We start from the raw sequence: 12,724 nt of genomic DNA, 5'->3' as shown, positions 1-12,724 counted from the left end.
ATGACCTTGCACTGATATAGTACTTTTCTTGTCCTGAGGACATCCCAAAGCACTCTGCAAACAAGTTGTACTTTTGAAGTGTACTCACTGTTGTAATGTCAGAAAATGCCAGTCAATTTGCATGCAGCGAGGTCCCACAAACAGCCAGGAAACAATTGCAAATGGCCATTTATTTTGTTTTGCTGATATTGGCTGAGAGATTAATATTGGCTAGGAAACCAGGCAAATTGCCCTGCTTTTCAATTCTGCTCATAGGATCTTTTACAGCCACTTGAACAAACAGATAAAGGCTTTGGTTTAACATCTTTTCCAAAAAGTAGCACCTTCAGAGCTGCAGTGTTTCCACACATGGTTACCTATCTAGATTATGTGCTCATGTCTTGTGGTGGGGACTCTAATCTATTACATTCCAACTCAGGTGAAAACACTGTTATTTGAAAAAGCTAAAAATTAGAACCCCATAAGTAACTGGAAAAGACTGCATTCTGTCCATTTTCCCTTCGAATGGAAGACAAAAAGTCACATTGGAGGCCATTTAAAACAAGATTGTTTATGATTATATAAATATCTAATGCTGCACTGCTACAGTTCAAAGTTAATACACTAATTTTGGTCTCAAAAATACTCTTATGTTGCAATTTATCTGGGTCTCAGCCTGCAAATAGATTTTTTCATGCACTTTAAAGCTAGAATGGCTTGGGTAAAGGCTGGTTCTGTGAATTTGGTTCAGCCGAATGCTTGATGTGAATGTTAATCAAGAAGTTGAACCGTTTTGTTTTGGATAAAAGTAAAATAGTGTGGATGTTGGAGATCTGAAATAAAAACAAAGTGGTAGGAAAATTAAGAGGCCTGGCAGCATCTGTGGAAAGAGAAACAGAGTTAACATTTCAAGACCAGTATGACTCTTCTTTGAATTTAGAAGTCATATTGAACTTGAAACATTAACTGTTTTCTCTTTCCAAAGATGCTACCAAACCTGCTGAGTTTTCCGAGCACTTTGTTTCATGAATAGTCATGCTGCACAATAACAGTGTATGTGCACTATTTCCTAAATGGAGAAACAAAAACAATATAGCTTCTCCATTATTTTTGAAATTAGAATGCTTACACACCTATTCATTTAAATCCAAGATCTGACCACATGGGTAAAAAATTGCTGAAGTGTGTTTTGAGATATATTCTTGTTTATTATGTGATTATCTTATCTAACCATAGGCCATTTGACTGGAAAACATGAAAGGCACTTCTCCATTTCTGGCTGCCCATTGTACCATAATCTGTCTGCAGATGAATGTAAGGTAATGTAGACTCTACATTATATTTTGAAACGTCCAGACATTGATTCTACTTAAGATTACTCTTAACCTCATTTTTTTGGTAGATGGGGGAGGTAGGTCTCAGGGAAGTTCACTACTGTAACCACCTTGCCCTTCATTTCACACAAAAAAAAACATTTGTTGGTTTTGAGATTGCTTTACAATTGTACTTACCCTGATTTGGTGGCTAACAGAACTAAAAATGATGGGTTTTAAACATATTTCAGTAAAGTCTAGTTTCAAGCCATGATGATCAGTAAGAGACCGAGACAGTTGCATTTCTTCTCAAATTGGTTGATTGTGTATTGTTTACTGTGCATATGTTGAAACTGATGGCTGGTTAGCTAGTTGACTAGATGATTAGCGTGTGGTTCAGAATAACATCAACAACACAGTTTCAATTCACATTCTGGTTGAGATAGACTTGGGATCTGCCTCCTTGCCTTGCACCCGAGAGGGGAAGGCAAATACAAATCCTAGACTTACACTTAGAGGCTTTCCTGCGTCTAGCGACACATGACACAGACAAAGCACATGCTTATGTCTGTTTCCATGGTTAGTTTCCCCTGGAACAGATTGCTAGCCTGTCGCCAGAGATATAATTTGAAGGACACTACTCTGCATCAAGCAAGGCTGACTAGTAGACACTCCTGCTCTTACTGCCTGACATACGCATATTGGAAGAATTTGCAGGTTGATTGACCTGATTTGGCCACATTATGGACACGCTTTCCATAGCCATCAAGTCCTGGAGTGAGACTCGAACCTGAAGCTTCTGGCTCAGTGGCAAAGACGGTACCCACTGCACCACAAGACCTCCCAATGCCAAATTAGTATTGACATTGATCATAGGATCTTTTACAGCCACTTGAACAAACAGATAAAGGCTTTGGTTTAACATCTTTTCCAAAAAGTAGCACCTTCAGAGGTGCAGTATTTCCACACACAGTTGCCTATCTAGATTATGTGCTCATGTCTTGTGGTGGGGACTCTAATCTATTACCTTCCAACTCAGGTGAAAACATTGTTACTTGAAAAAGCTAAAAATTAGAACCCCATAAGTAACTGGAAAAGACTGCATTCTGTCCATTTTCCCTTCGAATGGAAAACAAAAAGTCACATTGGAGATGGTGAAGCACCTACAGTGAGCCAAGGATCTATCCTTTAGGCATAGCACACACGATGGATGATCATGGCGGGGGGGAGACAGTGGCATAGTGGCAGTCAGTGGACTAGTAATTCAGAGGATCAGGCTAATGCCCAAGGGACATAGGTTCAAATCCCACCATGGCGGCTGGTGGAATTTAAATTCAATTAATAAATCTGGAATTGGAAGTTAGTCTCAGTAATGCTGACCATGAAACTATCACTGATTGTCGTAAAAACCCATCTCATTCACGAATGTCCTTTAGGGAAGGAAATCTGCCATCTTTACCTGGTCTGATCTACATGTGACTCCAGACCCTCAGCAATGTGGTTGACCCTAAACTGCTTTCTAAAATGGCCTAGCAAACCACTCTATTCAAGGGCAGTTAGGGATGGGCAAGAATGCTGGCCTTGCCAGCAAGACGTCAATCCCATGAAAGAATAAAGAAAAAAAAATGAGCTGAAAATAATTCAAGTGATGGTCCTCATTTCAGTCATACATTTATTCTATCGTAATGAAACCTTAAAGAACCTATTGTGGCACCCATGCATCGTGCCACAAAATGAATTGAGAGTTTGTGCTTGCACTTGCGCTAAACTATCCATGTTATGATGTATCATCAGTGCTAAAAGGTCTGCATACTTAATAGTTGATGATGAAGAGGTGTGTGCTTAGAATAATCTTTCTGCTGTGTGTTTGCATGACAAACATCAATTGTTCAGCCAGTTTTATAATGCTGCCTTTGAATCAAAGGTAGAAACATATTGGAAAGCACACTAGCACTTCTGGGATCCATCTCTCCAGAGCTGGGAGAACCACTACCAGCACTGTACAAACGCTGGATTCTTAAATGGGAGAGCCAGAAGTTAGCTAAAAGTACAGTTGGAGGAACGTGGTAAGAGTTTGTGTATTTTGATGGTTTTGGACTGGCACAGGGAATCTAACCAAATCAATGTAACATCAATGATTTTGCTTTAGCTACTGTTGAATCTTCTGTAGTTCCATGTTTCCAGCTCATTCTCTAGTGCGGTGGAAGTGAGGAGAGAAAAAGGAAGATGTTTGTTACAGATTAACATGTGGATCTATGTTCATAGAGATGTTGCATAGCCCTATTTCTGTGATGTGTATGTTATGTCCAGTGGGGTCTGAATAGGCTATATATTTTTTTAAATCATTGCGCTTCAGTAAATAATGGAGAGATGGGATCCAAAATACTATTAATTTTTGTTGATATTAATTCTGATTCGGGCTGTTTGGTAAAATATTTAGAAACCAGTTACTCAGCCTTCTGCCCAACTTGCCACTGTAATACTTATCTAGTTGTTTCTGGGATTTGTGGAGTTTAACTGATTTTCTGGCGGCCCTTTGCAGGTTAGAGCTCAGCAACGTGAAAGGCAGATAGATGACAGAGCATTATCACAGAGACAAGATGAAAACAACAGACATGCAACCAGGCATCAGGCAAGTTCTTATTATCGCTACAATTAGAAATATTAAGAAGGAACTGCATTTACATCGTGTCTTTCACTTCTTCAGGACATTGTGTTACGCAGACCATTATTTTTGCAGCCTACTGCTGTTAAGTAGCCAATTGGCTCACAGCATGGCTCCACAAATAGTAGTGAGGTGCATAACCAATTAATTTTAAGGTTACTGATCAAAAAATTCAGAGTACTGGATGAATAATCCAGAGAAATTGATTCAAATCCCAAATTCAGCAAAAAAATCTGCAAAGTCAAAGTGACCCTGAAGCTGTTAAATTGGCATAAAACCTCAAATGATTCACTAATGCTCTTGAGGGAACAAAACCTCCCACCTTTAGTTGATTGCCCTACGTATGACACCAAGAGGAGGTGAGAGAGAAGAGGAGAAGGTGAATGAGAGGGGGAATGGGGAAAGAGGATAAAGAAGGAAGGAGAGGTGGACAGATAGGAAAAGGATGAGTGAGGAGGGATGAATTGAAGGTTGGGGGCAGAGAGGACAGGAGAGGGCCTAGGATCCAAGAGGATGGGTCGGATGGTGGAGAGGTTGAATAGATAAAGAGGATGACTGGGGGAGAATCTGGAAAAGGAGAGCTGGAGGGAGAGAGAAAAGGGACAGGTAAAAAGGAGAAGGGAGGGTGCTAATGATGGAAAATGTCATCAACAGGAAGTGGATGTTGAGATAAATGGAACAGTGGAGGGAAGTAATTGGCGAGTAGTAAAAATCACCAGATGCTGAGGAACAGGAAACCAAGTTAACATAGGGAGATGGATTGAAACATGGCCCAACCAGCCACTGGGGGAAGGGAAATATCAGCTAATGGGTGAGGTTGGTGTTCATTAGGATGATTTATGTGTGGTGGGCTCTGTTATGATGTCTGTTTTATGGGGGTTACTTCCAATAAGGAGTGTGGCCAGCGGGTCTGTATATAGTCACCTAAATGTATGGGAAAATTAAACTGATTTGAGATTGACCTGAGAATTGGAAATGCATCCAGCTTGTAGACAGGATTGAGGGGAGATAATATTCAGCCATGGGCTGCTGATGGGACTTGCAGCCAGTGGGTCAGGGAGGTTCAAACAGAAGTATATCAAGCTGGTATGAGTTGAAATGAAAATGGCTTATTAAATGGGTCAAATTCCATTAGTTGAAGACCCAGCAACTGATTGTGGATTGTAGCAAATGTGCAAGGAAAGCTAGGAAAATAAAGATAATGCTGTGGCTACATGTTCTCTTCGTGGCAATTTCTGAGGGTGATTAAAGAGAGCAGGAAGATGGACACTGTTGCTTCTGTATGTAAGGAATGCATATTTTGTAAAAATTAAAACCTGTATGCACAACTGTTTTGGTACAGCTTGGGATTTACATTAATGTTATATAGGTTTGGGAGTTTTACTCATGAACACTGAGCTGAACTCAATTTGCACCTTATTTATACCAGGACGCAATCAGGATGATGGGATCTTTTAAATGAACTGGAGAACAGGGTAGTAAAGCAAATACATTTTTTAATGGTCGTAAGTTTGAAAACTTTGCAGGAACACAGGCATCATCAGGGTGTAATCATTTTTGATAAATAAGACTTAAAACTTATGACTTAAAGACTTATGGATTTTGGCAGGAAGAATAGAGGAGCTGAATATTATTTAAATGGAGAAAGATGGCAGAAAGCTGCAGCAGAGAGGGATTTGGGAGTCCTCATGCATGAATCCCACAAAGCTAACATACAAATTCAGGTAATAGGGAAGCCAGATGGAATGTTGGCCTTTATTTTAAAGGGAATGGAGTATAAAAATGGGTAAATCTTGCTAAAACTCTACAAGGCACTAGTTAGACCACACCTAGAATAGTGTGAACAGTTTTGGTCCCCTTATCTAAGGAAATATATGCTGGCATTGGAGGCAGTTCAGAGAAAGTTCGCTAGGTTGATCCTGGGTATGGAGGGATTTTCTTATGAGGAAAGGTTGAGTAGGTTGGACCTGCACTCATTGGCGTTTAGAAGAATGAGAGATGACCTTATTGAAACATGTAAGATTATTAGGGGCCTTGCCAGGCTAGATGCTGAGAGGTTGTTTCTTCTTGTGGGGAGTGTCTAGGACCAGAGGGCATAATCTTCGAGTAAGGGGTCGCCCATTTAAGATAGAGATGAGTAAGAATTTCTTCTGAGGTTAGTGAATTTGTGGAAGTCTTTACCACAGAAGATTGTAGAGGCTGGGTCGTTAACTATATTCAAGGTTGAGTTAGACAGATTTTTAATCAGTAAGGGAGTCAAGGGTTATGGGGAAAAGGCAGGAAAGTGGAGTTGAGGGTTATCAGATCAACCATGAGTTCATTGAATGGCCTGCTTCTGCTCCTACGCCTTATGATTATGGCCTTATGGTAAAAGCTACTTCCAAACTGAGTGAAGGAGGGAATTAAAGGTAATTAGAGTAGTCACTGCAGTTAAGTAATGCAACATTAACCTCGCATCACTGACGAGGAATACTTTTGTAATGTTGCAATCTTAATGTTTTTAAAATATAATAGATTTAATCAAATTGAACTAAAGGTCTAATTATTTGATTCAGTGTTTCAAGTCTTAGAGAAGATCAGATCATCATGTGTCAGGTTAATATATAGGGAATAAAAACAGCCAATGCTGGAAATACAAGGGATATCAACCATCATTAAAAAAGGAAAGGTTAATGTTTTAGATATTACCCTTCATCTGAACAAGTTTGTATCCTATTGTCTGAGGGGATGGGGTAGTAACTAACAAAAGAAAATTTATATTAAATAGTTGTTATGACTGCACAAGATGTTACTCGCTGAGCATGCCAAATCCCAGAGGGTAACTTGTCTTACTGATAACGTTTTTTTTGTTTTGTATTTTTAAAGCGAGGGGAAATAACTAATCCCAGAAACATAGAATCCCAGTAACACTTTTAGGATTTCAGCATTGAAAGATTAATGAACGAGAAGAAAAAACAAATTAAGCAAACAAGATTAAAATTACATAGTTGAAACAACCTTAACAAAACATTCCCCAAAAAGCCCACTTGGTCAGAACACACAAGTAAACTACTTGGCAACCGTTCTCTAATAGATTTTTAACCATAAAGATCCAGTAATATTACCCAAAGCAAAAACTGCTGCTACTTTAATAAACTATACCACATGACTTCTCATTCTCTTCAACTCTGCTGTGGAAATCTGAAGGAAGTTCAGAAACAGGCTGTTTTCTGAAAACAAAGACTTTTCTGGCTTAAAACTGGGTGGCTGCTTCAAATTCACAACTTTTCTCAGCACAGAGCTGATATCAGGACATCTCACCCACACGGTCAACTCAACTAAACATCTTTTCTTAAACATTTTTTTTCCATTTCATCTTAGACTCCATTGTCCCAAGCACCTCTTTGAACTTAACTTTTCCAAAATATAAAAATCTTTCATGTCTTCTTATTGCCTCCATTTTCGGGTCAAATAAAATTTAATAACTTTCCCTTATTTACTTATGAGTTGTAGAATCCCATAAACTCCCTGTGAAATTTAGTAGCTGAAAGTCAAGTCCTTACCTATCACCTAATGTAAATTTTAAAACCCAACTTATTAACTTGTAATTCCAACTTCACCATAGCCTCTCATTACAAATGCATGTATCTAGCATCCTTACCTTTCAGATCACAGTTCTCACAGTCAAGCTGTCTTTACTAACCTTCCACCAGTTTCATTACCCATGGGCGTGCACATACATGCAGCCTTCTTTACAGAATACTGCCATATTCCCAAAAATATTTAAAAATATAGCATCTGTCTTCACAATAGCCATGTAGAAATAGAAGGAAAATATATAACATGAGGGAAAGTGGAGCAAAGCCAGCATTCGTTTTAAGTTAAAAATTCCACTGGCTTAACTCAAGATTGGAAGAAAATATTCCTTTTGGATCATCAAACAGTGGCCTTGCATTTGTATTGGTTGCTATAATTCTTCATGCCTGCCAGTAGAGGGTGCAGCAATAAGTTGGAATCTTGTACAGTTGGCATATGTGCTTTTGACTGTTGGAACAATGCAGGGGCTTGATCATGGGGATAATTATTTTAAATAAGCTTTCAGGCGGCAGTAGATGACAAAAGCTATAAGGCTTGGTTCTACTGGTAGCATTTTTGACTTCAAAACAGAAGGTTGTTGGTTCAATCCCAGTCCAGAGAGTTGAGCACATATTACAGGTTGAAAATTCAGTGGCTTTCTGAGGAACTGATTCATTGTTGGAAGCGCAATCTTTTTGGTTAAACTCTCTGCACTGTCAGGTAGACATAAAAGGTCCCCTGTACTATTTGAAGAAGCACAGGGAAATCCTGTTTCTATAAAAAAGGATAGTTTTATATCATTTTCAATGTACTTCCAGTTATCATTAGGAAAGATTCAATTTCCAATTCACTTTAGTTTGTATGAAATTAAACAATAATTAGTAACATTCAACAGTTCTTGTCTACTAATCTGTCAGATTAGTTCGTAAATTGTCTAGGTTACAAGAATGCCCTTGGTTACACACCATAGATCGAGATAGTTCAGCACAATTGTTTGGAGAATCAAAGTTTATTTTCGCTGTAAAGATAAAGTAAATTAACAAAAGAGAAAGTTGTGATAAAGTGGACCGTTGCCTCGAGGAAGGGGAAAAATTGGAAATTAGATTGGAAAATATATTGGAAAAGAAATTAGCATATATTAAAGAACTAAAAACCAACACATGTTATCTATGAATTTAAAGCCTTATTAAAATAATATTGCCATTACTTTGTAGGAAGGACATAAAAAGACATGAAACTGTTCATAACAACAGTTCCAAGTTGAATGGCTGCACTTTTTCTTTCTAGCAGTTTTCTCTTGAGTTACTTGTGTGGCAAAGTTCAACAGGCTCAATTGAAAGAAAAGGTGTTAATGTTGCATGACTGAATATTGCAATTGGCCGTGTGTTAGATGAAGTATTTTGTTAGTTTTTCTATTTATTTTCAATTAATAATGTTCATAGATTTGTTAAGTATGTAGTAAATTCAGTAGTACCTGGGCATGCACTGAAACAAATTGGAACCTGAATCTTATCAACACTCTGTCAATAAGCTGATACCTCATCATTGCGTTGTTTTTCCATTAAATGAAAAAGATAAGTACTAATCCCTATTTCTGTTATCTTATGTGCATTCTTTTCCTATTATATTTAATTGAAGATTTACCAAATGAAAGAACTATATAAAAAAAAGTATATCATGCAGCACTGGTCTGCTTCTAAACTCTAATTTAAAAGATAATGTACAAATCATACTTCTAAATTTGATTAGCAAACTAACACTGCAATATAAAGATACATTACTAGCCATATTACCTTAACTTACTTCAAGTCAGTGTAATGAGCCCTTGCCTTAGAAATGTACTATTTTAATTCTTTACAGCAATTATCCATAGAATAGAATTAATGCGAACGCTATAGATTTTTTTGTTTTCTGTAATTTTAGACTAGTGTGGATAAGTATTACACTCAAACTTACCTCTTATCTTTAGGCTCCAACAGAGAAACAACTGAGATACAAGGAAAAGGTGACAGAGCTACGGAAGAAAAGGAATTCAGGATTGACCAAAGAGCAAAAAGAAAAATATATGGTAAGATATCTGTGAAAGTTGTCTGACAAATTTTACTTCTTCAAGCAAGAGCTGAATCTGCTTATGGCTAGGGTGAAGGTCATCGTGTACAAAACGTAGGTATACTGTGTGACATTAATCATGGTCAGAGAGATCACCTGGGCTACCTTTGATAGCTGAGAGGAATTTTCCAGATTTCTTTTTTCCCGCCTAATTGGCCTGTTTTTTAATCTGGTTTCTTGCTTCCCCTAGAAGATTGCAGGTGGCTTGGGGAATGTATATGTTGTGATGCACATTGCAGTTGTGCGGAACAGGTTGTATGGACCAGTGTACCCTTTTCCTATCCATCATTGTTCATATGTTTGTGATGATGCCATCATTCCTTTTATTGCATGCAGAGAAATGGGAAGGGAGAGGTGATTTGTTAAAGTCTATTTCTCTTTAACTTGGTATTGGTGAAAATTATAGCACTATGCTTACAATCTGTAAATTTCCAAATATTTCCTCATGGCTCTCCTCAGTTTAGACAAGAAAATTTAGCACTGTTTTCTACGTCACATGCATTAATGTGGAAAAGTATAACATAAATTTTTATCATCACAGTTGACACAAGGCCATGGTTGCAATTTCCTACAAGCATTTCTTGCACATTACTAACTACAAAATCAGTGTGATGTTTGTTTATTTTAAAATTTGATTAGTGTTAGCATAATCATAGTGATTGCCAACCAGGCTACAAATTTGTTTACTAAGTTCCTTGGTGGCACTACTAAATAAAAGCCAGCTATCAAATTCAGATCAAATGTGAATATATAAAACACATTTTTGGTGTATTAATCTTCAGCTAATTTGTAGCTCAGTTCAAGCTGCATGGACCAATTATTCCTCTTCCTCAAGTTCCCTGCTCATCCACTATTACATTGAAATAAACCATAAGACTACAATAATAAAACTACTCAAATGCATATTGTGATGAAATATTGCAAAATAAACATAATTTATCTTTACATAAAGCTATTTTTGAACATATCCTGTCCCGTTTCTTTTTCCCCATCCTTTCTCTTTTTCCCTTTCCTATTATCAATACTTTTTAACTTGGATAGGTAAAGATTCTAATGCAGGTTACCCAAATTTCTAAGTGTTAAGGCAAGAGGTTCTTTCTTTATAACAAGCTTGGATGTAAGTTTTTATACACTTTATTGTTGATCCAGTTGGCTGGTTTAAAGTAATGAGTTTAAAAAATGAAATCTATTCTTTAGGAAGACTTAATGCACTTAGAAAGACATAGTATGATTAGAGCAAGTCAACATGGCTTTATGAAAGGGAAATACTGTTTGATAAATTTATTTGAGTTTTTTGTGGGTGTCACTGGTAAGGTAGATAAAGGGGAGCCAGTATTTGGAGCATACTTGGCTTTCCAAAAAACATTTAATAATTTGCCACACCAAAGGTTAATATACAAGATAAGGGCTTATGGAGTATGGGGTGATCTATTGGCATACATAGAGGATTGGTTAATGGCCAGGTAACAAAGTAGGGATAAATGGGGCATTTTCAAGTTGGCAAGCAAGGTTCAGCTACTTAGAATCTATATTAATGATGTAGACGAAGAGACAGATGGTAATATATCTAAGTTTGCTGATGATACAAAGCCAGGTGGGAATGCAAGCTGTGAGGAGAACACAAACGGGCTGCAAAGGGATAAATATCTACCTGCGACTGTTCAATCAGTTTTTTAAGGATAATGTATTTGGTCACATATGCAGACCCATAAAAACATTAAATGGCTGAAAGAGCGCAGGAACTCCAAATTGAGCTGCAAGCAAAATAGCTGAAAAGCATTTTTAATAGGTTGTGTTTGTGCATGGACAGCCATATCGTAAATATGGTGGTAAATTTCTAACTAGAAAATTTTCATATGTGTGGATATGTGTGACATGGCTGGTCTTCAAATCTTTTGAGTGAATTTATCTATCGAAACGTAAGGGAGTGTGTTTGTGAGTAAGGACATAGTCCATTTAACATTTTAATCCTGTTCTGTCATTCAGTTAGATTGTAATGCCATTTTACTTCACTCCATTCATCTGCCTTGACTCCATATCCCTTAACGCCTTTGCCTAATAAAAAATCTAGTACACAGATTTCTTGTTCTAATGTGTATAAAACAAAATTGCTAACATATTGACATTGTCAACTGGACTATTAACTTAGCAACCTTAGCGGTGGAAACATTTTCTAGACTGTATTTGGGTGTATCAAAATGCTTAGTTGAAACTAAGAGTTTCAGAATTAGGCTATTTATTCTATTTCGATTGTAATGCCGAACACATTTTGTTTTGATGACTGTTAATTATGCTTGTCATATTTGTGTGGCCCTTAACCCACAGGAGCACAGACAGATACACGGAAATACGAGAGAACCACTCTTGGACAATCTTACATCTGATTTTGACTTGGAATTATTCCGCAAAGCTCAAGCACGAGCCTCAGAGGATCTGGTATGAAGCAATGCCAGTTTATAATGTGCTTTATACATGGCACTGTTGAAGTAGAAAGATTGTAGTAGATGCAAAAATGGTGTTCAATAATATGCATTCATTTGCAATTCAACTTTGCTAAATTATTCATGTGAGAATTTATTTTAGGTAACATTCTAATCAGTAACTTAAACCATTTCAGATTCTTCAGACCTAAACTTTAATGGTTTTGTTGAAGATTAAAGAGAGAAATTGCTGAAAAACAAAAGAATTGTTGCCTTTAACCTTCTGAGGGGGGGAAATTGGTAACAGAACAATAGAGAGTAGCAATATCTTTTTAAGATTTTTAACTTCTCTGTTGATTTGAAAAATTGCTTTAGTTGAAATGATTAGTACCGATGTTATTGAGGAAAATAACTTGTAAGAGCTACTGGGTCTAAACTGACAAAGGGAGTAATTTCCATAATTATGTTGCGTGTAGTTACTAAAATGATCTTGGTTAAAGATTGAATGCCTGATGGTGTTAACTTAGTTTCCTCAGACGTTTGGGCTCGATAACCAACTTGAACCTCTGGTGATTTCATCAGCATTTACTGCTTAAGCAGCAACATCATAGAAAAAGCAGATGTTAACATTAATTTTAATTCTTTAAGTTTTAGATCGTGGGTGCCACAATGGGTGTCCATTC

At 37.3% G+C, this 12,724-nt stretch overlaps 1 protein-coding gene across 6 annotated transcripts in view; it reads left to right on the top strand.

The window, feature by feature from the left end:
• kat7b (K(lysine) acetyltransferase 7b) overlaps positions 1 to 12,724 on the top strand; it is a 99,250-nt gene that overhangs the window by 34,262 nt on the left and 52,264 nt on the right. For 5 of the 6 annotated variants that reach the window (XM_041173387.1, XM_041173389.1, XM_041173388.1 and 2 more), the window contains exons 6-9: positions 1,216 to 1,298; positions 3,835 to 3,924; positions 9,482 to 9,580; positions 11,947 to 12,057. In XM_041173387.1, coding sequence (XP_041029321.1) covers positions 1,216 to 1,298; positions 3,835 to 3,924; positions 9,482 to 9,580; positions 11,947 to 12,057 — 383 coding nt within the window. The remainder of the gene's footprint in view (positions 1 to 1,215; positions 1,299 to 3,834; positions 3,925 to 9,481; positions 9,581 to 11,946; positions 12,058 to 12,724) is intronic. The other variant, XM_041173390.1, reaches the window with a different exon arrangement.

The sequence above is a fragment of the Carcharodon carcharias genome, chromosome 23 (genome assembly GCF_017639515.1).
Source record: "Carcharodon carcharias isolate sCarCar2 chromosome 23, sCarCar2.pri, whole genome shotgun sequence".
Lineage (NCBI taxonomy): Eukaryota > Metazoa > Chordata > Chondrichthyes > Lamniformes > Lamnidae > Carcharodon > Carcharodon carcharias.
Note: the sequence above shows the minus strand (reverse complement) of the source record. Positions and strands in the feature narration are given on the sequence as shown.